The sequence below is a fragment of the Drosophila subpulchrella genome, chromosome 3L (assembly GCF_014743375.2).
Source record: "Drosophila subpulchrella strain 33 F10 #4 breed RU33 chromosome 3L, RU_Dsub_v1.1 Primary Assembly, whole genome shotgun sequence".
NCBI classification, from domain to species: Eukaryota; Metazoa; Arthropoda; class Insecta; order Diptera; family Drosophilidae; genus Drosophila; species Drosophila subpulchrella.
In genome coordinates this window covers 25,072,865-25,099,473 of record NC_050612.1, presented here as the reverse complement: position 1 = coordinate 25,099,473, position 26,609 = coordinate 25,072,865, and the positions used below count along the sequence as shown (strand labels likewise).

The 26,609-nt window shown below is 37.3% G+C and overlaps 1 protein-coding gene across 2 annotated transcripts; it reads left to right on the top strand.

Annotated features, from left to right (window-relative positions):
• LOC119555403 (bicaudal D-related protein homolog) lies at nt 1-26,580 on the top strand. 2 transcript variants are annotated; one of them, XM_037866758.1, is made up of 7 exons: nt 1-213; nt 1,419-2,178; nt 22,821-23,117; nt 23,624-23,812; nt 24,268-24,333; nt 24,570-24,750; nt 25,099-26,580. In XM_037866758.1, exons 2-7 carry the CDS (start codon nt 1,753-1,755, stop codon nt 25,776-25,778), a joined length of 1,839 nt encoding a protein of 612 aa, XP_037722686.1. In that variant the 5' UTR covers nt 1-213; nt 1,419-1,752; the 3' UTR covers nt 25,779-26,580. The 2 variants fall into 2 exon arrangements, with proteins under 2 accessions (XP_037722686.1, XP_037722688.1); XM_037866760.1 differs by having other exon boundaries at nt 2-213; nt 1,994-2,178.
• Nucleotides 26,581-26,609: the final 29 nt, after the last annotated feature.

Sequence of the window (26,609 nt, the reverse complement as noted above, 5' to 3'; positions counted from 1 at the left end):
ATTCAGTTAGTAACGAACGTTCGCGCCAGACAGACGTATACGCCACGCCACGCCCACGCGTTGCCGCCCCCCGAAAAGCTGGGGAAAGCCAGAAAATCGTAACCGAAGCGAAGCGAGCGCGCGATATACGGCATCGGAGAATCCGAGAAGCGGAGAATCGAATCGGACATCGGAAGTTCTGCTTTGGAGTGGAGCAGCGTCGTCGTGACCGAGGTTTCTGCCCTCATACATATACGGATAACCACTATATATATATATATAGATATATGTTTAACTAAAAATATAGGGCCAGACTCTAGCGCGAAAGTGGAAAGTATCTTTTGGATACTTGGATACTTTCCGTTTGGGGGAATTAATTAGACCAATATATCCCATGCATTCCGCGCGTTTATTTTTGTTGTTTTGTCAATAATAATGCCAAACTCTGGCCAAAACCGACATATACAAAAGCGGAAATGCAAAACAATAATACCAACAATTTGAACAACCAAAGTCTGTGTATTTGTGAAATGTGTCTGTGTTACTTCCAAAAAAAAAAAACGAATTAAATAAGATAAAAAACACAAAAAGTACATAAATAAATAAATAAATGTTGGCTAAAAGCTTAGCCTGAAGCGTATTATATATTATAACAACAGTTGCTGTTGCTACCAAAAGCAGCAAAGCGTGAAGTGCTTGCCAAATGAATTTTCTATATAACAAATGCGAAACTACTTAAAAAGGGAACATATATAAAAATCAGTTAGAAATTTATGTCGAAAATTAAGACGATATTTGTTGATTTTTGGGGGTCTGTGGCTCCCATGGTTTTTTTTGCTTTATTGACGTGTATAGTTGCCAATGATGCACTTAGAATTTTACTTCTTTTGTATATATTTGGGAATTCTGAGCCAAAAGTGGATCTATAAACTAACCCCCTGGTGCATACACATTTACTAAAGAAACTTCTGTAAATTACCAAACCCATAGTTCCGAAATTCATTTAAAAAAACATTCCTATAAAACACAACCCTCCACCAATAAAAATTCCCAAACATTTTGTAAATATTCAATCATGTAAATACACCCCCAAGAGGCTTAACCCCCCTGATAACCAAACCGCATGGAGCTTAACTAAAGACGAACTAAAGACGGGCTAAAGGCAAATTCCGTTTATATTAACCCTCTTGCTTAACACTGTAGTTATATGTCATCCCCCCCTAACCAAGCAAACCCCGACCCCACCGAAAAAAAACGAAATAAACCCAGTAACAAGTAACTGAAAACGTGCTGGCAAATGCTCAACGTGACCGTCGCTCCCTTTTGGCCAATGATTAGACCCGTCTTCTCGGGCATATATACCCCACATTTAATGCTAATTCTCATTACGGCCTGTGTACTTACTATACTACAATATATCTAACCGAAATCAACTGCAGCTCAAACATCAGTCGCTTTAACATCGGTTCTGCTCTTTTTGGGGGCAGATGGTGGTGCCCATGGAACCATGCTCGGATATATCATCGTAACGCCGCGCCAGCTAAAGCTAATACTACGACCAGATCAGATTAATCTGAATACCTAACCTCCGAAATAAACGATCTCTGCATCGCATTAAAACTATAACCAAACTGAAAAAAACAAACTGCATCTTACTTACTGTGTGTGTGTTATGTCTGTAAATTTGGTTCGTTGTTATAATCCGTACCCGTAATACCACACACCACACCACACCTACCAATACCAAATCCAAAAGCCTGCCCGCTAACGATCATGCATAAACCAAAGCTAGCGAATGCTATAACCGCTGCCGCCATTGCCTCATCCATATCCACCAACAAAAACAACAACAACAGCGGCAGCAGCTCCGGTGGCAACAAGTCGAAGAGACCACGTCAGTTTGGCAAACACTCGATTGGAGCCGGAGCTGGAAGCCTGGGGCTCCACCGGCCGGACGACTCCGGCTTCGACCACCTCGACCATACGTCACTAATTGGGGATTCGATTGATTTAGAGCACTACATCAGCGCGATGGAGGCACGTCGACACGACCAGGAGCCGGATGTTTGGGCCCAGCTGCAGCAGAAGGAGTCGGACATCCTTTTGGCCGCCGAACTGGGCAAGGCGCTGCTCGAGAAGAACGAGGAGCTGGTCAAGCAGCAGGAGAAGCTCATCGAGGACTATTCCAGCAAAATTGAGGTGAGTCATAAACAAACCGTGTAGAGTGCTAAAAAGCTTGCAAGTGGAAAACCCATTATGAATGACAAGTAAATATTATAGCTATTTGTGGGGAAGAGAATCTGGAAATTAAAGAGAAATTTAAGTTGGAAACCAAGTGACTTAAGGCCCTATGACACTACTTTATTTTTGATCTTGTCTAAAAGACTGTATGTATATAAAAATGTATTGAAAATCCAGAGAAAAGAAGAATCTAGAACATTTTATAAATATATATTTTAAATCATCTTCATGTTACCTTGAATTTTTAAAATAAAATCAGCAAGTTATATCAAAATCAAGCAAGTGTCATAAGGTCTTCAGAGTTAAGGCTCAATTTTTCACCTGAATAAAATAATATATTGGTATCTAATAGAGGATCATGTATCAAATTATATAGATATATTTTCTGCATATCTATTATAACCACAGTTAAAAAGTTTTAAGCTGACTATACTTAAAGAACTTTTCTTTTCAATATTGAGAAACAATATGTAGAGGTCTTTTAAATCTAAGCTGCCTAGCCATTATTACTAATGGAATTCTTCCATCTTTCTATATATGTCTGTGCTATCTGATTTGGCAAAGTGTGCGCAATAAATAAAATAATTACTTTGTTGCTATCTATACAGCAGTTATTTTTCCATTTTTCTTAAAACGAGAGTTCCTAACAGTGTTATTTGTAGAGCTTAAAAAGTATATGTATTGTCTATCGGTTTATTTACTAAATAATTCACAGTTTATATTTTTATTTTGCCATATTAAATATTTCTGAACCATCAAATGGTTATCCTTAAATTCCTTAAATCAAATTGGCATTGGCAGTTATACCGTATTATCTGAATTTTGATTGACTCACCTGGTGATTTGCATTGATTATTGCGGACATGTGTCCGTACATATCTATAATATGACCCCTCATTGACGCATTGCTCGCATTCCCAGGTCGTGAATTAAATAGTACATATGGATATTGATTTTTTAAGCTGAAACACGGCACCTGTCCGCACATCCAATGCAGCTCTGTAAACCCAACTTCTCCCCGACTGTCAGCTGCAATTTAATGGCAGGGGGAGAAAGGTGAGCGGGCACTTTAACTATTTAGACAAACAAAAAGAGGGACTGCGAGTGTACGGGTCATGTCATTTTATTGGACGGTGACAAAGTGTGCGCAGTAAACTACTAAACTACATATATCACGTAGGGGTATCGATTTTTTACAGTGTCTATCTACCACCTCGGCACATGTTCTACTGTAAAAATGATGGATGAAAAAAGCTGCAGCTCTTTCTGGAGTCTCTCTTCGAAAATTGGCTTTATTAAGCACTTTCCTGATAACATGGTAGAAAACCCTAGACCGTTCCTAACACCACCTAATTTTTCCAAAGTTTCTGTCTGCCGCTCGACCTTGAACCGCTCGAAATGGGTGGTTTGTGTGGGTGGGGTGCGGTTCGTTCGCCTGTCACCTGTTCACACACATACACATAGTTTCAGGGGGAACTGACAATAGAAAGAATTTCCGATAGGTAAACATAAAGCACCCGTTCCAGCTATCAGTCCAAGTGAAGTTCAAGCCGCGGCTCAAGTTCGTGGCCGTTCATTAGCATATTGCTAGCAACGACATTACCTCAAACTTACCCCGATTAGCTGGCTTTTCCTAGCTTTTCCACCCACAACCGAGGCTAATGTGCTTTTGTTGACCAAACCCTACACAATGTAGTCTTATCAATTACGCTCCCGCCGACCGATTAATGGCCATCCAATGCACGGAATTACCAGGAAATGCTGGAATGGTTCGGGGACCACCTGATGGTGTCAGTAACCCAAACAGAGGACACGACAATGCGTTGAACTTGAATAACTTCGTTGGTACGCATTATTTCCGTGGGTTTGGGACATATTTACATAGTTGGCTTAGTCACTTTTACTCACTTTTGGTATTCGCCTTATTTCCCACTGGTTTTGTTTTTATTTTTAAGCACATTGAGTGACTTCATCTTCATTGAGAAATGAAAGTGCGAAGGCCAATTGCTGTGGGGCTAGCAGCGTAATATCCTGGTAATACTGTCAGATGATGTCACCGGGGAATCGATATGATAATTTCAACCAGTTTGGAAACTCAATTGAAGTCATAAATCTCAGGAATTGCAACCTTTAACTTGATAATCATTTAAAAAAAATATATTAATTAAATTAGAGATACATAACTCTATAGAGTTATACATATTAACACCAGTAACTTATTATTTTTTAAAGGCTCTAAAAAAATAAAGCACTTTTAAATTTAAAAAAAGTTATAACAAAGTATCAACCTCTTATTATTTTTCAAACCTAAAACTCAGCCTTACTAGTACAGCCAAAACGAAATCCAATAAGATGAAATATTTTCTGTATCTCAAACTCTGCTCCCATAAAAATAATAGTTTCCTCACTTCACTTTACTTCACACATTCCATACCCATTAACAATTTAAATTAAAATCATTTGCCATCTCAGAAACCATTAGGTTTATTATAGAGCGCTCCAATTAAAACCCAAAAAGCTAGGAATTCCCATGTTCCATTTTCCATTAGTCATTAAACGGAAATCGCTTTAGCCTAATGAAATTGGGCCAGGCCAACAAAAAAGGTCAACTCCTGACAGTTGAACAACGCCAATTGTCATTTTAATTATTGGCGTAGTTTTAGTTTTTTAAGTCATGATGATGGGCTTAGGGAATTCTGCCGTGGGCCTGTCGCATAAATCTCTTGGATTTGGTCACCTTGAGTTTACCTCTGGTCTTTGTTTAGCATGTGACGTGAGGCGTCTGCCAAAATTCACTTTTATTTGCGTGTTTTTGGCAATATGCAAAATTGCTGTTCGCGTATCTAATTAATTTCCTCGACGTTTTGGAGCGCACAATGTCACTGGATGAGCCAGTGGTCAGCTAAACCAGGCCCATCCCATGGTATATATACTAAATATATATGAGTCCGGTCTGTTGCGGACTGACGTAATTAGACTGCTGCGTTGTAGGTGTTTTGGTTCTGGCTAAAATGGCAGTAGTTTTGGCCCGGGTTTTCGTTATTGTCGTGGTCCGAAGCTTGCCCATTTTTTTTTATTTCGCGGTCTGTTGAAGCGTGTGTGCCAATTTACGAGCATTGGCTTGTATTTTTAGCTCCGATTTGTTTTTGCATTAACTTTTATATACGCCATAATATAATATCGTTCTGTGCCCAATTCTCACATGCTAATGAGTTCAGAGGCCTTGGCTTGAGTAGTGGTCACATTTAGGGTTTTACGCAATGGATAAGGGAGTGGGATTACTTGGAAAATGGTTCCTGCGTAATTTTATTCATGGTATAATCCTGAACTAAATATAAAAGTTTTGACGTTTACAGCGCTGACAGCCAGTCAAATTTTGCAAATCCTTTAGAGTAGGGGTTCCAACCATGATCTCAAGTTTACTTAGTAAATAAATTCGATTATATGTATATTCATATTGTTAATTTAGTTATATAACTGTTGTCCCACTTGATAAACGAAGTCTCACAGTTTTTAACCTCTTCAATCTCAACTGAAAAGCTTTAAGTATAAATACCCTGGTCTGAATCAGTCTTTTATTCTCAATATGTTCTCAGCCATATTTCATTTCGTTTACGAATTTTCCAAGCCCACTCCATATTATCTAGTTCACAGACAATCGACCAAATAGTTGACCATTGTCATTGTCTGACTACCAAAACGTGTTTGCTTCGCCCAGGTTCGACTACAAGCCCAGTTTTCAACTCTCTGGTCGAGGAGAACAATTGAGTGGAAATCAATTGGAATCTATCGCTGTATTGTAGTTCGCTTTAAGTCGCTCGTTTATCACGATCTGCAGACAATTGTTGCTATTACTGGTTAGGAAATTTAAACCCAACTTGAGAGGATGAAGTGTTGCAAATGGCAGCCGAAAGTAAAGTATATAATTTGGAACGTAGGCGTCTGTTACGGTTAGGCATTTAAATAATTCACATTACTATCGGGTTGGACCCCCTTTGGCCTTTTCGAAAGTCTACACCTCTGAATTTACGGCTTTAATAACTTTTGTTGTTTGGTTTTTATTTATTTCTGACATTGGGCCAACTGGTTTCAGTAATTTATTTTAAGAGCTCTTAGTAGAACGGCAAGTCACAACCAATGGCAATTTGTTCTCTGATCAATTACGATATTAAATTGAAACTTTCAACCGTTTCCCCGATCAAAGAATGCTAATGAAAAGGTAATTCCATTTAAACGTTCTTTGATTAGCCTTGATGGTTGTTAGTTGAAGTCTTTGTGTAAACAGGATATGGTTAACCATAGAAAATGGAAGTGAAGAACTATGGTTTGTGCTTAATGAAAGGAAATTCTGCGGGAACTGATAGATGGGGCATAACTGATCGATGGAATTTTTACATACCATACTGTAGTTTCACTAAGAACGAAATAATGAGGAAGTTTTCTAAAAAGCTTAGATAAACATTTCCTACTATAGACCAAGCTTTAAATTGCAATGCATTATATGTTACTCAATCCAATTTAAAATATATAATTAAAACATATAACCCAAAACAAATTTGATTTTGCCTTTGTGTTATTTTAATAACCGTCAACAATCGAAGTTATATTTATATTTATTTCTCTACCAATCCACATGAATCATGCAAATGAACGTATCTTCCGCCTTTCCATCGAGTCCCACGCCCACAATGCCCATCGTTTCACTCAACTGACCATGCCAGGTGGGCGGACTACTCGAGGCGCCCAAGAACATAATATACTCATAATGGTTACCTCTCAATCGAAGCCACCTACTGGACGCCTACTTCATCTTGAGTTAGATAACCAAACGCGTTCTACATGCGAATGTGAATAAGAAAAAAGTTCGACCAGGGGCCCAACGTAAAAATTAAATCAAAATAAAACTCTCCTCACGTTTGCGGACCAACTTTTTTTATTTTTGGTTTGAGGTGAAGTCATCAACACATTGTCGACTGCTGGCTTTGTTGTTTTTTCTTTTTTATTTTTTTTTTGCAAAAAAAACATTTCAAAATCAACCAATTTGCATGCGAATAATACGGGTTTATATAGCAAGACACATATGTATATATTTCGAGCCGTGTCCATCTCATTTGCTGAAAACCAGTTTGATTGATCTTCAAAACAACAACGAAAAGTGTTTATTTTTTGTAATCTTCTTTGGTGAGTCACAACGTGAATCTGAGACTGAGTGGAGCTCATTTACCTGCTAAGCATTTCTTCGAGTACCCCAAAGTTAAATCCCAGTCCACAAGTTTTTGGCCCCATTAGCTGGACGGGTATGCAAATTCGCTCATTCATTTGCAAACGAAAAAATGTTGGGCCTTCATTTTGGTCAGGGCAAAAGGTTTTCAGATTCGAAGTCGACCAAATTCTGGTCTTTCCTCATAAATGGGGGTGTATGATCTGGGGTTGGCCCCCATTTGGGCGGGAAATTGAGGTCGTTCAACATAGTGTGCCACGATTATTATTGGACATTAGTCGTCAGCGTCACCCTATTCGCATTCGCATTCGCATTGGCTCTTGGCCAGTAATAGCATTTCTTTGGCCATGTTGCATGGATGGGGTCTGCAAAATGTCACGGTGAGTGCTTTGTTTTCATCAGCGACTTTTTGCCCAGGGAAATTACTTTCCTTATTGGCCAGCCTGTCAGTATTTTGCTCCCACCTTCTTCGTTTGGCTTTTTGTGTCATCAGGGAAACATGAGTTTTTAATGCGGATTTTCCGGGGGCGTCCGAGGTTGTATTTAGCTTCTTCAGCTGGTAATGAGCTTTATGGAAAGTCTAAAAAACGAAACTGTATCAAGCGGGGTTCAAGCTCTTCCGTTAAAAGGTTTCCAAGAATCACAATATTCTTAGAAATTCAAATTTCATTTAACGATCACCCCTTTTATCATTGCCCTTCCTTTGAGTTTATTTAATTCTGTACCTCAAAGTTTAACAACCGAATACATTAACTACAGACTGCAATGAATGAGAATGAACAAAGTTCCAAAAATAAATTATAAACTCACAGAAGAAACGCTTCAAATTTAATACTTAACCGCCACGCCTTTAAGTATTACAAAATATCCGCTTCCGAAGCAAGTCAAGTGTTGGTAAGCATGCTAAAGCCGCCAAATGCAAAATAATTATAATAAAATATCAAAGTTTCAAAATTCGAGTCAATTTCAGTTCAATAATAAAGATTCCCTTTTTATATTTCTTCATTCCTTTAGGAAAATATGTCTAGTAAAAGGGGATTTAACTTAAAACATAAGGAAAAAGATCTTATTTGACCCACCCAATATTTTTATTTAACATTAGCGTTTTCCGGCATCCAATTGACTAATTGCTTGGACGGCCATAAAATTCTCTCTGTAGTGGTTGTATGTGCGTGCTCTCAATACTCTTTTTTTTTTTGTTGTTAATCAATACGTATTTGACTTGACCGCCACAAATCTGTTCAGTGTGACCAAATTACCAAGAACTTGTGCGTCGTTAAGTATTGCAAATTACCAGTGTTGGTAAACGTGCTTAAGCTGCCGAATGCTAAGCTCTCAAAGTAATTACATATATGAAAATTATACCGGTTCGATTCCTAGCAAGGCAAAAAGTAGCATTCATACTTTTGTTTTATCTTCATGGTTTAAGGAATTTACACCTAGAAAAATAGTGTATAATAGGTTTTAGGGTGATTTTCCATAACAATTAGTGTTTGGAAGAGCAGTTATTTTGTCCTACTTCATGTTACCATTTTACGTTGCCGTTTTCCGGCCGCCCATGGCGTAATCGTCTGCGCGGCCAGAATTTGCGTGGTTGTACCAATGCAGGAGTAGGTTCGATCTCAGCCGCAGATGGTAAAGGACTTCTACGGATTTAAGAGGGACGTTCTCTCGCCTTTACCCCGCAAATTATTTTCAGTGAGCAAGATCCCTAGCAGGGGACGCCCAGCAGATGCCACTTCAGCATTTAAGGGCGTAATTCCAACAAATATAACAAGGTGTTAACGCTTTAAAAACCTACAAAAAAATTATAAAACTATGTAAAAACTATTAAATAAAAATATGAACTTAGATTTAGTTTTGTTAAGTTAAATTTTTTAACCAAGTTCGATTTTATGCATTTTATATATATTCTTCAAAAATCAAAGTCTCGAAAAAATATATTTTTTTTATGCTTGGCGATGATAATTAACTAAAATTTTTGGTCATTTGGGACTTGGTTGTCCTGACTGTCAGTTTGGGTAGGTGGAGATGTGAGGCGACGGCCTTCAGGCTCTGTTCACGATCAACTAACTGTGGCAATCACGGCTCCATTACTATCTTAGTTAATCGTTCGGAAGAGCAGTTGGCAGGAAGCGAATCTAGCTCAAATTATAGTTGCTATTGATTCAGGCCTTACATAATCGCTGCATGGCTAAATGCGGTAGAGTCCGTGAGCAAACGGTACCGCCTCACTGTCAAAGTCTATTGATGTGCAAATTACGGCTAACAACTGAAAATTAAAAACTGCTAGGAAATTAATTCGAATTTTACCGCGACTGACAGCTAAATTGCAAGTATTATCCATCGGGTTCCCCGACTTTGACTTTGGGATCTTAAAGAGAGCGAAGTCTGAGACTACCGCAACAATGCGGCATCTTCGAGTAACCCATTGTTTTTGTCATACCCAAACCTTTGTATGTTTGTATGTTGCATGGGTATAATTTTATGAAATTTATTTCTACCATCTTCTTTCCTACACACACTCACAAATGATGATTTTTAATGAATTGCAGAAGGTGAAAGCAATTTCACTTTCCAAAAGCAATTTTCGGTGTCAAAGCGATGCTTGGGAACAATAGAAGTCGACTTGGCAATGTCGCCGGAGTCACAGTCTGAGCTGAATCGTAAACAAAATTAAATAAAATTGAGTCAGTAGCTACTGCCAGCGGAGCTGAGTTATTGAACTGTGAAAGAAAATGAATCAAAACTGCAAACTAAATTTATTTACACTTAACATTCAACTGGTAAAAATGATTTAGTTAAAGTATTTTGTGCTAATTTTTGAGGACAATTTGTTTTTATTTAGTATTCAATTTGATAGTTATAGTATTTAACTTCCTTGCCAATCTTTTGATAATATTAAATTGTTTTTTAACAGATGTATAATAAATGTTTTTATCTATAAGACTCTATGTAGTCTTTATCTTCAAAATAGTGAGTTTATGAAGTTCGATTGCACTTGGAAAAATATAACCTTTTGTGGAATAACGTATAATACTTTATGGATGGACAATCCGACATGCATACTTCACGATTTCAACCTTCAAAAATCAATTGTTCGATATATTTTTGATGAGTAGGGAAAAGTACCACAGCCGATGGGCTGGAACATCACCCACAAACCAAACTTGCCCTTTACTTACCAGCTGACTCATTGACAATTAATTAACAATATCCCCAGAGCCTACATGTGGATACAGAAATTCACTCCCTTCGATGTCATATCTCTGTCATATCTATATGTGGATATACGTACGTATGTATCTACATTGCTAATTGGGCAGCTTTCATTGCAACAATAAAAATATATACACACAGAGTCACATATAAACACATTTTGTGTGACTAAGAGCCAGCCATCGAATCGGCCAATTGGCAAATTTCAAAGGCCAATACAAATGTAAATGAAATATACAGAAAATATTCATATATGTATATGGCCATCGAACGTTAGCATGATGACAATAATAGACGATTTCACAAAATACGATATGGCCCCGAACCACACCCCCCGCCCAAAAGGCCAAAAGTCGAGCCGCAGGGCGAAAACTTTTTCAAAGGCTCACGCAAATCAGATAACAAATTCGAGTGTCAGACCAAGTGGCATAAACAATGTGCCCATCGCAAATGGAGGAGCACTATGGATGGTAGAGGGTGTTGGAGGATGGCTCTTCGGTGGAGCAGGCAGTCTCCTGCCAATGACAGTAATTTATGCACCCAACTTTCGATTCAAATGACTAAACCATAACTACGGTCGGGGGATCTGTTAATTGCAAAACTGAACGATGGAAGTGTGTTATCGTCCATAGATACATATGTACATATGTGGGACTCAATCTGGGAAAGGGAGTTATCAATGGAAACCAGAATGTGCCAGAAATGTGGGTCACACTTTGATACTTTACTGAACAATGATATAAAGATTGAATTTTTACATGAAAAATTGTATATCATATCATATCATATAAGACAACTAAGAGCTATTCCTTATTTTAACATCAATTACATTTATTTACAACTTCCCACCTTAGCTAATCACACAATTAAACTTTATATCTACCAAGATCAACGACTTCAACCACTTTTAGATTTAAGCCGATTGTAAACTCCATTTTACAAGGTCAGCATTGACAGATACAATTAATAGACAATTTAATGGCCAATTATCATGTCATCAGTCACAAACCCCATCCAAAAAATAGTTTAAGATGAATCTTTTGTTTTGTTTACACATTTCTGTGACCATTTACCTTGCACAATCGTATTAAAATTAGTTGAGCATCCGCACAAATCGAATTCGACTTATTTGGTGAATGACTCAGGTTGAGATTGGGCCAAAAAAAGAGATAGAAATAGTGGGACGATCGCTCTACTGCGCATGCGCAACGACAATCGTTTGGAGATGGAAAGAGAGGGACATAGAGCAATAGAAGTAGAAATGCTTTAAGCTGCAATCGAAACAGTTTTTGTATCTGATTGTTTAAGAGAGTGCCTGTGTGTGTGTGTGCCCAGGTGTTATGTAACGGCTCTTTCGGCTAAGCGGAATTATTTTTGCGAATTTGTATCTTTTTTGGAGTATCTCGCCTATTTTAGAGTACATCGTGGGTACTCTAACTAAGCGTTCAATTAAAAGTAATTGGCAAAGATAGACATTGATACTGGATTCAAGCGTTGCAAATCTAATGAATTTATATACATTTTTATAATAATTTGTTTAACCAATGAAATAAAATTATATATCTTTCTACTTGTTAACTAAATATTTTATTGTCAAAATCAAACTATAGCCGCAGTCAACAAACCTAGTTATACTTTATTTAAAAAGTGAACATTTTTAAAGATCTTAATATAATGTGTAGAAAATAATTTGACTTCGATTTAAAGATGAAAAAATATTTTTAATTAGAAATAGTTAAAAGAAATTAGGTAACCCATTTTTTTTTTTAAGGTTTAATAGTCTACAAATTTATATTATTTACAAATAATTTCTTTGGTTTTTTCGGAAACTCTTTGTGGAGCCCAACACGGCTATTTAAAATTTCCAAATTTAATTTTGTTTTGTGCAAGTCAGTTTCTGGAATCCCCCTTATATTTCGCTGCATCGCCTTTTCCCACTTTTTCTTGCACCTTACCCTGCTTTTGCAATTAGCGCTTGCATTTTTTGTGCCATTGTTTGCGTAAATGTTTCACCCACAAGCCTTTTGCCCAGGTGAGTGTCTCTTTTTGCAGGTGTGCGAGTGGTGATGCCCTGCTCCCAGGAAACCATTTAGCATTACAGCCTGAGAACTAAGTCGCCTGTCACTTTGTCTTGTTGCACTCCAATTTGGCTTTAACCGGGTAAAAGGTGGCGGCTCTTGACTGTTATTGTCGCTTTTTCCGCTGCTGCTGTTGCAGTATTACGGGTATCATGTAAGCCCAACAGTTTGAATTATGGACAGATTGCCACATATATTTCTTTAACTGTAAGTGGAGTCTTTCTCTCTGTGATTTTTTGCGGTTTCAGTTTTAAGGTGTTGAACGAGTTGGAAAAAATTACACTACCGTGCTGACTTTTTAATGGATATGCATAAACACAACGTTTATATTACCTGGGAAAACTGCCAAACTGTTGCAGTGTTATGGGTTATTTACAAGTCATTATTTAAGTCATCTCCATATGACGAAAGTTCCGAAAATAAACCTTCCTCTGGATACCATAGATTAATCAATATCGACTGGGTGCTCAAGCCTTATGAAAAATCTTTGCCAACACAAAAAATGTTTATTTATTTGTATTTATGACGAGCAAAACATAAACAAAGCCAAAGACACAAAAAGAGCCATAAAACATGTCTTCCCCGTACATAATTGGGCCATAAATTTAAAGATTTTCCTTCAACTATAGTACAACCAAGGAATTATATGGAAATAATCTTTTGGCAAATGGCGGAGACCATTGTTCTTGGGCTGAGCTCATCATCAACAGTAGCCGGGGAGTCATAATCTTAAATCTTAAGTCTCCAACTAGTTACCCTCGCTCATCATCAGGCCATATAGTTGAGAACTTGATGATTGTGTTTTTGAAGTCTTTTAGTCACTTTGACTGGCCCTGAGATGACCGCTTCGCTGCTCTTGGCTTGATGGTTTGGGTACATTTTTGTTATTTTCTGTGTCATAGTTTTTTTTTCGTATGCTTCTGGCTAGTTAACCACTGCAAGATTAATGACATTTCCAGAAACATCTGTCGTACAACTAGGAAGTTGGCTTGGGGAGAAATATATCTTTATTTTTAAACGTTTCATTTTTGGCGCTTATGAACTCTCTGAGAAAGTGAAATTTAGCCGATGGCTCACAGGTGCTAAATTCCAGTTACGTATTGGGGAGCGTCCCCAGATTTCCAGTGGTTAATTTACATCTGAATCGGAAGTTGTAAATATACCAAAAGAAACCAAAGAAAAAGAGGTGTGGGGAAAGACTAATTAAATAGTAGGAAGCACACGCCAAGTGATAATTTAATTTAAATCACTGCAGTGATTTGCATTATAGTAATTTTAAAAACTACTTTTTAATTTATTTGCCAACTAATGGTATTAATAAATTTCAAATAAATCAGTGGTAAGCTTGGTTATCAACCTTAAGAGATTTTCAGCTCGTCAGCTTTAAAACTTTTTCTGGCCATTGAATAATCATCAATTTTTTTTTTGCTTTATTCCAACAACTGTTTAAACAAACTTCTCCTTTGTTTGGCCTGGAGTTCATTTACTCGGCCACTTGTGCCGCAATGATAATTGTTTTTATATAGCCAAGTATGTTTTTTATATATTCGCTGTTAATGATACTTTTTTCGCAATCTTTTTTGGCCGAGCGCGTCATTAGCGGAGGCAGCATAATTAAAAAACTCTTAGTTGGCAAGACGAGGGTGCTCTTTTTGGGCGGGGGGATTTGGGGATGCAGACAAAAGAATTGTGGTCGAAAAACAAGAGACCTCAAATTGCGTAAACAACCTAGAGAACAACATCTGAAAAACACTAGTTGTGTTTTATTTTGAAATATTTAATGAGTTGGTGAGGTATTAGAATGTTCAAAGCAATACAAATATTTTTATGGATTCTGTTAGTGAATAATAGCGGGAGGTTAAGCTATTATAATTCCAAAATTAGTCATAATAATGTCTAGTAATAAAAAAAGAGTTACATACATTTTTGAAAGACACCTTGTAATAATTAAGTAAGGTAAGATTTAATTTACCTGATTAATTTTTTCAAATTAAAGAAGAGAGATCTTGGTGAAGTTTGACTGTATTTTTTATAGGTTTAGCATTCTTTTTCGCCTACCTCTTTTAAAGATCTTGACTTTCCTGACTTTGTAATCGTTTTATGCGCAACGGTGACTAATTGTTAAGACCTCCTCTTCAGGTGCCTTTACCTACAATTCCAGCATCTTTTCTACCTCGCATTTGATGACTCTTCTTGAGAGCTTATTTTGTTATTTTGTAAGTCTGGTTGACTTTACAAGAGTTTTTTTTGGTTGAAAGTTAAGAAACCCACGCACTGTCGCTTTGAGTGAAAGAAATTTTGGGATCCAACGTAACCCGGGTATTTCCCCTTCCCTGCCCCATTTCATCGTCTCAGATGTGTGCGCATGCGCAGTGGGCGTTACATTTTGCCGTAAGTATTTATGGCCTAATAATTTTTGGCCTGCGCTCGTGGCAGCACAATCAGATCTAGAAATGAGTTAATTTCGGTGCAGTTCTATAACTGCTTACCTCATTCCGACTGCAGAGCCACTATCTGTATAGCTCTTATCGGTGGAAGTGCTATAAGTTTTCCACTTCATTTTGGCCATGTTTTGCGTGTGCCGGTGATAAGATAAACGCAAAAACCCCTAAACAAGGGCAGCGATTTCATTTCACGAATGAATCATTCAGTCTCTGGTTGGAAATCATTTTTTATAAATATTTTGTAAACAAAAAACACTCCCTCTTTGTGTCTCACGAAGAGGCGCTAATTAATCATAATTACCGTTTCCGACATTTTTGTCACATTTTAGGACCGGCCGAAAATTGCGACACTTAAAGTTTTGGCTCTGCTCCCCCGTCTTGCCAATCAAAACAAGCCCACAAAAATGGCAATCACCTGAGGCCAGCCCCCTCATCCCAAATTCAGTTTAATTAACTGTCTTGCGGCTCTACGCTCTCGAAATCGTTTTCGTCTTGGTTTGAGATAAAAAATACAAAATATTTGCTTGCCCAATTCTTTGACGTTTTCACAATTTCCTTAACAATGGTCCGCGGGGAATGTCTGGAAATCATCGGCACACAAAATTGTCAATGCCAAACACTTGAAATTAAAGACGGTGAATGCCGATTTTTCTGCATTTTTCTTTGTAGTTTGAGGGCTTTTCTTCGGCATGAAATTGCAAAATAATAAAATTTTAAAATAGAGCAGAAAATAGGTAGCAAAAAAATGTCGGCTTATCGATACTTAAAGTAGTTTTAAAAGGTTGGGCAAATATACTTTCCTACTGTTGAATTTGATGCACTTAAAAACTTATAGGGCAGATAAGCTGTAAAACGAATCAGGAGAATGTTAAACCATTTATATTTTTAGCTTATATTATTATTATTATATTTATTTTGAATATATAAGGTATAAATATCTTGACTTTGAGCCATGAAATAGAGTTCATTTATTGACACACTTGATTTCGGTATTTATTTTCTCGAAGTTAATGTGTCAACTGCCCTTTAATCTGGGCAATTGTGTGGAGTAATAATCTGTAAGTAAGTCCCCCAATAGTTGTCATCCCTCGGCAACTCACCATGACCAAGTTGGCAAAAGGTCTTGCATGGCTTACACTCCCCCACTTCCAAGGGCAGTCGAAATTGCACTGCCTGACGAGCAAACCGAACCGAACACAATGGCAAAGATCTGGCTTTTGCCTTATTGTGGCATTATTTTTATTATTATACTTATTAGCTGCCGCTTCTTTTTGTGCTTCTTTTTTTTTGTGGGGAGAGCTCTGAAAGTCAGTCAAGTGTGGCGGAGGCTCCAGTTGTGCCACGCCCACCGCCGACTGCGACATGACCTTAGGCGCATAAACAAACTTTTGGCACAAGCACACGATTTGGCTCTTTCGGACTTGGTCTATAATCTTCTTTTATGGCTGCAAAGCTTAAATTCAGTTTGCGACGCTCTCTATGTGTTTGGGCTATACTATAAAATGGGGCTGGTGGGGTCAATGCTGCACTCTGGTGCATTGTCAATGGGTTCGGAGAATAGAGATACTCGCGTATTCCAGAAAGTTCCGGGTTATAAGAACGTCTGATAGTTGCATTTAACTGCCAATAAAACGATTCTTTTTTTGGAATATTATAATACTTTTTCACAATAATAAATCATATTGTTGTGAAATGTTTCTGATTAAGATTTTAAGATATCTCAGTAATATACAACCAATTCTTGTCATCATTTCAATCTTATCTGACATGACATTTCGAATTCTGAATTATCTTTTCAACATTTTAGCTGTTAAATTTAACAACTTAGGTTGAGTGAATTCTTATCAATTTATACATGCATAAGTAAGTTAATAAGATGATACGTGATAAGGAATTTCATTGATAAAAAAACTCTTTAACTTTCACGGAAAGAGTTAAGATTACTATTATAATAATTGTTATTATTTTCTTTTCAAATCTAATAATAATAATATTTAATTTTTTTGATTTTCCTTTTTTCTAAAGTGTAACCTTTAGGCATTTGAAAGGGTGTTCTTAATAACTTTTTATATTTATTTCCACATCTATAATAACAAAATCAATTTTTTTAGCACTTCCTTTTCTTAAGTGTAACTTTTGGCCATCTGCCAGGCTTTGTGGACTGGTGACAATTCAATTGCTGGTTGGTCAACAGTGCTTGGCACCCGAATTGATTTATGGCCGATGTGCAATGCAACTGCATTGTGGGCCAATCCTCGCTAATGGCTGCATTTCACACTCCACTCCAAATGGCTGCTCTCGCTTCTTGGCCAACTTGCAACCGAGCTGCAACAATTAGCCGTGTGGAGAGACTTTTTCACAAGACTTCCCCCTTTGTTATCAGCGATCATTAATCGGTTTCTATTTAAATGAGCTGAAATTAGTCAAAATGCTGGCGGCTAATCGTGCAATTTGCATAATTTTTGCGCTACATTTCGTTTTGCATGCCAATAAAATGCATTATGGCATTTGCAATAATGTGTGAGTGCCGCCAATTAAAATTGTAATTGTGGAAAACTCTTGTGAAAACGGAAAGTTTGCAAGTTTTCCTGGCTGCCAGCCCGCTTTCCACCCGCCGTCTAAGTTAATTTTGTGCAACGAAGTGCAGCTGATTTATCTATGAACTCTGGTTTTTGTTTTAGACGGCCAGACTAAAATACGCACAACGAAGAAAATTACCTTTGCAAAAATGCTGGCTAGGCATGTGGAAAATGCATTTGGAAATGTTCATCTACCAATGTTAACCGGGCCATTGACTCACCGCCCAAAAGATCCGGACTCGGCTGAGCTCACCGGCCTGAGTCACTGCTATTTGCAGTGTTTAGCAATTCAAAAGCTAAGCCATCCGAAGGTTTATTAATGCACAGAGAACGAAATTCAGTCAAATTGGTTTAGTACTTAACGTAACTTGACAATACTCAAAGTTTATTAGGCAATTCTGCGAAAAAGGTTCTTTATAATTCAAGAAAAACTTGTAAAACCTAGTTATTTCTTATAAACTTAAGGATTTTTATTACCTATAATTCAAAATAGTTAAAATATTTAAATAACAAACTTAAAAAGAATGTATTTAATACATTCTAATATCCTTCAAATAAAATACTATTGCATGTTTGCAGTACTTGCATGTTTTAATTGTTGTTAAATTTTTAAATAAAACTAAATAATTCTCTCTTAAAATAATTGTAATCAAAATTGTTGGATTAATATTACTAAATAGTACCTTATATTAATTTTATTTTTCTTTGTATATACGTTCGAATCCTCATTTTAATAAATCATTTTTGTTGCATATTTTGAATGAATAAAAATCTATAAATACTTCTGAAAAGTCTTGTGTTGAATTGATTAAACAAAGTTGTGGAATTAATTTTGATTTATAGTTATTCAGTATTTTATTTCTCTGTATACCCTCTTACTTCTGAGGTAATTCCCATTCATTTGACATTCGAAACTGCAGTTTACCTGTTGCATCCGTCCTCAAGAAGCGAGCCTTGTCAACTCATCGGTTCGGCAAAGCGCATTCAAGCGAGTCATCAGCAGCCCCGCCCACCTTCCTGCCGCCCCTTGGCACGATTCTGGCCGGGCCAACATGACTTGGCTGGCAATTTAGTTAATTATTTTAAAACAATTATCGAATGCATTTTGCCGACATGGCGGCACGCCGCTTTCAACACCAAACTCATCACTGGAGTTTTTGAAGCTGATGACTTCCACACTTAAAACATCTGAAGAACAGACAAAACAACTTTCTGCAATCCGGAAATTAATATAGAAAAATATTAGATTGATAAGCAACAAATATATCTTAAGGTAATTTAATTAAGAAAAACAATGATAGATAAATAAAAACTATTCTTACTTTTTTAGCTAGTTGGGAAAAAATATAAAATATATAAAAATGTATTTGTGAGATACAGCCTTCAAAGTTTTCTTCAATATTCTTGCTATAACAGATGGTTTTTGCATAATTTTTATTTTATACAGATTTTTTCAAAATAATTATAAAATAAGCTTACATTACAGGAGTGTTTTAAATTATCCCTCAAACACTTATTATATCTTATATATATATACTTATACAATAAAGCAAACAAATGTAGTTCTTACTTCTTCAGCGATAAGGTGTCAAAACAAACAGACCATCAGCCCTCCACATTCATTTCCTTTTATTTACCTGGCTCACTTCAGGCAGCATTAGAGAGGTATTTGCATAAGTGCACCTGAAAGCACTTGGCCCATTGATGAGTCATTTAGCATTTTGAGCACCTGTCGCCCGGTTTGTCTATGCCGCTAAGCGTGTCAATTGCTACGACATTTCCTGCACAAAATTTCGCTGCACAAATATTTATAATTTTCATACCTCGAAAATGGCTGCGAATGAACAACAATTGCCGCGGAACGTTTAGTTGGAAAGTGGGTCGAGTTACGTCGCATTTGAATAAGACACATAGACCACGGGTGGCAAAAAAAAAGAGCTGGCAACATGTTGCCAGTTCGGATGGGCGGGTTTGTTTACAGAGTTGGATGCGATCCATACATATATCCCATTTCAGGTGATCATGCAATGCAATTAGCCGTGGATGAAAAAGAGATCCGAAATACAAATACGTAATAAAATTAACGCAAAAACAAAACTGGCTTGTCCATCATGAAATTTGAGGCTGATTTTGTTTTGTTATTTCGTCTTCAGTTTTCCTACAATTAAAGTCTGCCACATGATTTTGCTTTTGAATATGTGAACTCATTTTTTTGCGGCGCAGCGGCTGCTGTTGTGGCGGCTAGTTTATGCACAGAGAGAAAAATTGGCTTGAAATGGGTATACATATATATGTTCTATCATTAATATACAACTTCATAACCACGACTTTTAGGAATAAACATATTAAGTTGTCTTTTATCTGCTTAATACAGTATAATACTTTAATTTACATGCCTAGGTGTAGTTAATAAATCTTTGAGATAAAAGCATCCAGATGGATATTTTATAAGATACTTCATTTGAAAAATAAAGTTTTAGAAGCTCCTGAAAAAATGAGAACAAAATAAGGCCAAGGTCATTTGTTGTCAATTTAAGAACTCCTCTTTTCACTAGTTCGAGAAGAAACGTTCTTGAAATTAAGACGAAAGTGCTCTCAAATTTTTTTGTTTATTTGTAAGTTAGGAAATTTTCTTAAATTTAATAATAAATGATTTTAAATTACTAAACTTAGTTAGTTTAAGCTGTGACACTTTAAAACATTTAATTAACATGTGTAAATTTTTTTCTCAGTGTAGTTGCTGATGGCAACTTCCGCTGTTGCTGTTGTTGCTGGTGCTGCTGGTGGCAGTTGTAGTGGTGCTGCTGCCATCATCAACACATTTCATTGAGCGTGAAATAGAAACAGAGAAAGTACAATATGTACAATAATTTTATTTGTGCCTCGCTTTATCTCTGGCTGCTCAGTCTCCTCTGATTTTAAAAATCCAACTCTGCGAGTGCAATTGTGTTTTGTTATTAAAGTTTTCCATTGTTGCAAACATACTGCAGTTTTCCTTTTGCTTTTGGGCTTTTGTGCAGCGACAACTAGTTTGTGGTTTTTTCGGCATCGTTGGCATCGTCTTTTGCATTTTATGCAAATTGCCCGTAATTTTATTTAAGCTTTTCATTTACAGTTTTGTCGCTCCAATTTATTAGGTTGTTGTTATATCTTGTGCTGTTTCTTTGGTCTTGCAGCTGTTTCGCTGATAGGCCAAAACAATCGCGTTGACTTCTCAGATTTATTGCCAACTCGTGATTTTCCCCAGCTCGATACGTGGTCGCATTGGCTTTTCCGCCTTCCGAGTTGTTGCGGTGAAATAAAGAAGCTGCATTGGTTACAAGGCTTGACGGGTTCTATCGCCGGCTTTATTTTCTTTACTTTTTTATTTTTTGCAGGCCTTTTGCCTGTGCTAGCCAGTGTTTGCCAATTGAAGGTCCAATTATCGATTAAACTTTGCATGCAATTTTCAATGTCTCCGCAAGCCTTGATCCAAAAAGGTCGGGTTATAAAAACACAAATAGCCCCGAGCTAGAGCCTCTTACTCATAGCTACCTGGCGAAGACTGACACACGCCTGTCAATTATGCAAATTAATTGCTGTCGTTTCTCGCGCCGATAAGTCCAAGTGGCATTCGAAAAGCGGGCTTAGATCACTTGTGGCCCAACACTTATCGATCTGAAAAGACCTTTGATCCAATTTAAATTATGAAAATCAAAATTGAAAAGTTTGAAACGTTTACGATGTCTTTATTTCGTGTTATTGGTTCGATTTTAGAATAAAGAGGTTTATGATATAAGTTTACTAAGGTCACTTATGATCTAACACTTATAGACCTGAAAAGACTTTTAATCCAATTAAGGTTATTAAAAACGTGAACAGATAGATTGAAACGGTTTAGGATGTCTACTTCGTTGTTATTTGTTTAATAAAGTTAGAATAAAGAGGGATGATACAAAAATACTTAGGTCACTTATGATCTAACACTTATTGGCCTTTAAAGAACTTTGATCCAATTTCGAACTTATTGGTTTCGATTTTTTCTCTTTGGTTTTATTTTTAAAAACTAAATAGTGATATTAAATATAATAGAATAAAGAATCAAAACTTATCGAAAAAAATGCATATGGTCCTTTGTCAAAAAATAAATACATTTAAAGAAAAAAACTAAAGAAAATCTATTCCAAATGATCTCCCTTAGCATTTACCTTCAATTTTTTTAAACAATTTTTGTCACGTTTTGGAAATATAAATTTATTGTTTTCAATTAAAATAAATTATTTGTGACACATGTATTTTGTAATAAATGTTACATACATTTAACTAAAAATAGCAATATACATTATTAATATAAAATGCAGATGCTACTTTATTTTACCTGCACCTAATGAATTGCTTTGGCCATAAAACAGTATAACCAAATATATACTTATAGTTTTTACTGCCGGGTAAATAATAGTGGAAGATACATACATTGAAGAATGTTTACTACCCTCTTAAAACTCCCAAGTGCTTCCACAATTGGATGAAAACTCCCAAACGTTTGGTGGCTGATGCGCTTTTAATTTTTCACCAGCCATTTGTCTGCAAACCGCATCTCGGCAAAGCGGAGAAGTGAAAATTCAATTGCATTTTAATTTGAATAATGGGAATTTGTTTCTTTTGACGGCTGGCTTTTGCAGTCGTTGGTGTCAAAAGTCGTTGGCATTGTTTTGGGGGCTTGGGAGTCTCTTGGCCGCCGGCACAGTGGGGCAAATTGGTGCATATGGCAAACAAAGTGAGAGGTGGTGCTGGCAACTCTTTTGTTTTTTTTTTATCTTTTGATTTTGCATCTTGGCCGGCCTGCAGCCAATTGTAAATGCAAATAACTAAACAATTAGTAGTCGAGAGCTGAGAGCTGAGTTAACCTTGCGGTTTTGCCTGGCGTCGAGCTTTGCGACTGTGTACGTGCCCATTGTTGGCTCTACTTTCATTGTCTTGACTGACTGACTGCCATATAATTGACAACACGTCATAGAACCAACAATACGCCAAATGAACACACAATTAACTTTCATTTTTTTTTGTTGCCCCTTTGCAGAAACTCGAGCAGGAGAAGCATGTGCTGCGCCAAAAGCTGGCGATCGCCGAGGACGAGAGCGATCAGCGGGTCCTCGAGCTGCAGTCCGATCTCACCGAGCTGAAGGACAAGCTGCAGACCCAGGACACGGCCATCAGGCAGGCGGAGAAGGAGAAGACCATCCTGATCGACGAGCTGCAGCACCAGAACACACGCCTCACCGAACAGATCCAGGAGGCCCACGCCACCGAGCTCAAGCTCAGCGCACAGATCCAGGAGCTGAAGGACCAGTATCACTACAGGAACAGCAGCCTGCAGGTGGGTTTTATCTCTAAAATAAAAGTATTGTTATAAAAATATGAATACAAAAAATATTTCATATTTTATAATTATAATTATATAGCAACATCATAAAAAATGTTACCTATTTGTCAGGAGTCGATTAAAATTTTGGAGATCAAAAATATTGCATTCTTTTCTAAGTTCTTTGAATATATATTTTATAAAACTCTATAATAAACTCAATTTAAATACTTAACAAGCAAACGCTTTATTAACAAAAAAAAAACGATTGAGATGGTTCCAGATGACTGGAATAAATTCGAACATAAATAATACTCAATGCTGTAATATTCTTTCAATCTTTATACGTATGGAAGCGGATATCCTTATGGTTTTTTATTACGATTCTTACAAAATATCAGCATTAATCTTGGTTCCTTAAATATAAATGAAATTATCTTGCTTTACCTCATATGAAACGTCTTATTTATTGAGTTAATATATTAAATAATAATTTAATTTAAATAATATCATCCCTGCAGGAACATGTCAACAGCCTGGAGTCCATCAAAACAGAACTCAACCTCACGACGGGCAAGCGTCAGGAGCTGGAGCGCCGCCTGCAGCAGGCGCAGGAGGAGAAGGAGAGCCTCACCTCATCGCTGGAGGAGTCCTCCGACAGAATTCACATGCTGGAGCGCCATGCACGCGAGCAGGAAACAAAATTAGAGGTAAGTCAGCAACAGTTTTTATTAAGAAAAGGTGGCGGAGGTGGAAAATAAGAATTGGCTTTATCACGTCGCGTCAACGGAATCGTGATTTACCCACCAACCGAAGATTATTTATGGGCCAGCGGAGCCAACTGCGCAGTATCTTGAGTACCTATTCCAGGTTTATCTCCCCGCCAACAACTTTCTTTTTTCTCTACCAAGAGCAAAGACTAATCTCCATTCTATAAATATTTCCTAACACGGATTCATTAATTAAGTCTAAAAGCAAGGTATCTAATCAGTTATAAACGAGAAAAAACATTTTGCAATGATTACATAAATTTGAAGTTACCTTTACTACTTAAAAGATTAAAAACAATGTCAAGGGTAATACAAAGTATTAATAATTTACTTCTACAATTTAACTTTGTTTTATATCCAGCATTTTCATATTAAATACCTTTCTCTTATTACAGACCACCTTACAAGCACTGGAACGCTCCCAGCGCGAAAACAATGTACTCAGTGAACGTTTGGGTGCCGTAAGTTGTCCCTTTCTTTAACTTTATAATTCCTCATTTACTAACCAAACATTATGCGCTCCTTAAGGAAGTACAACTAACCTCATCTAAATTCGTATACAGGAAATTGTTAAGGGTTTATCCGAACAACATACATTTTTTCCTTACATCAATCGATTCTGACTGAAAAAATCAGATCAAATTTTACCTCTACTTTGATTTAAAAATAAAATCCCTATTTCAATCCTTGCCCACAGGACACAAACTCGAGCACGCCGGGCAGAAAAAGTCTGCAATTCGAAATGGAATGCGACGAGGACGATGGCAGCTATACTGAAACGGGGAAGCCCAATCATATGTGGGTAGAAGCCCGATCCGTCTACATACAACTTAAATCCCTGGTGGATTCGCTGAAAGTGAGCCATGACGACGATTCAGGTGGGTTAATGTTAACTTTAGATAAATGTATTTAGAACAGAAATATTTTAATCTCACAAATATACTATCAATATCCGTTGCTATCTTAGTGTATGTTTATGACAAATCATTAACTCAAGATTACTTTTGATGGTAATAACACTTTAAACAATGTGTCAAAGATAATATTAATATCAAATTATTCATATCATTTCGACCAAAGTATAACTTTCGAAAATATATTATCTTAAAGATAGTTCGTTTATCTTAAAGGTAAAGATATCTTAAAGATAGTTTTGAAATAAAAATTAGTAAATGTTCACTAAAGTACAAGAAAATTGAAATTTTAAATCTTTATCGCCTTTCCAGGTCTGAATTCCGACATATCGCTGGAGCTGGAGTCGATGGACAACACCATTTCGAGCTCGGAGCGCCACGAGGACGGTCACCTGGCCATCGAGTTTCGCCAAGGCATGCTTTCATCGATGTCCGACGAACTGACCCGGTTGCTGCTCAACCTGGACGCCGGCAACTTCAAGAAGATGCTGGACCAGACGCGCAATCTGGTCCTAGAGCAGGAGGACGAGATCAAGCGCAGTCACCAGCTCATCCAGCAGCTGGAGGCCAAGGTCACTGTGACGGACGTGGAGCTGCAGAATGTCAAGGAGGAGCGGGATCAGGCCCGCGGTGATCTGGAGGACAACACGGATCGGGATGAGCTGCTGTCCAAGGCGCAGACAGAGCGAGATGCGGCGAATGATCGTCGCACCAAGGCCGAAGTGGAATTGGCCAAGACGAGGGTGGAGCTAATGCAGGCCAACAGCCAGCTGCTGGAGTCCATTCAGCAGAAGGTGGAGCTGTCGCAGCAGCTGGAACAGTGGCAGATGGACATGCATGAGCTGATCGACGAGCAGATGCGCTCCAAGCTGATCAACAACCGGCGGGCGATGGCCGCCGAGTCATCCGCCCCATCGCCACCCAGCAGTGCCGCCGCCAATCTGGCCAAGCGGGTGACCAGCTACAAACTCTGGAGTTTATTTCAGCGGTAATTGGACAAACCTCACTACCCGCTGGAAGGTATACGCCACCCTCCTGTTCTTAATGTAGGACAGATCTATATATTTTTAATATTTATATTTATACACAACAAACAACACACACAAATCGGAGGAGTCTAGGCATTATAGGTATTGTACTTTATTGTTATTTGTATACTGGAAGCATCGCCCTTCTTCTGTTCGTAGTGAAATCTATCTAATTACGCTTTATTAATTTTAAACACTTACCGCATATTCGATATGATTATTGTACCTATTGTAATTACTGTAATGTAACCGTATTTGTACCTACGTTTAAAGACAAATCGTCTAAGCGAACGCTTTGCCCCTCTATCTCTCTATTTAGTTTTGTCCAGAATTGTTCTAAAATCCTCATATGGACCCCACAAGTAATCCGGAATCGTTACAGAAATTTTATGTTTTTCCTAGGACCTGAGGCGTTACTTGTTGGGTCCGTTTAGGTCTATACTGTTAACTGATAATCAAAAAAAAGGAAAACATATCGCGCCTTTACGTTGAAGGCTTAAAAAGCCAGCTCTTCTCGGGAGAAACTGTTGCGATTCATCAAAATCAAAGTGAAATGAAAATCAAAATCTGTACGTAAGCAAATATAATTGTAAGCAAGGCATTTATGTTATAGCAAATAGAATTATTCATCATGCTGGCAATCGGAAGGAGCGCAGAAATTGTTAGAAACTGTGCAACAGACAAAACTTGCCTTAATGAACGGACAATGAAATTTTAGATTGTTTAAATAACATAACTTACCAATAAACTTACGAATATACTACAACCTTATTTTTGACATTTAAATTTTCCATA

Excerpts from the sequence above, each read along its gene's own strand:
- LOC119555403 (XM_037866758.1), top strand. The coding sequence starts at position 1,753 with ATGCATAAACCAAAGCTAGCGAATGCTATAACCGCTGCCGCCATTGCC. Across the intron at positions 2,179-22,820 it reads ACTATTCCAGCAAAATTGAG|AAACTCGAGCAGGAGAAGCA; the intron begins GTGAGTCATAAA and ends GCCCCTTTGCAG. Across the intron at positions 23,813-24,267 it reads AGCAGGAAACAAAATTAGAG|ACCACCTTACAAGCACTGGA; the intron begins GTAAGTCAGCAA and ends CTCTTATTACAG.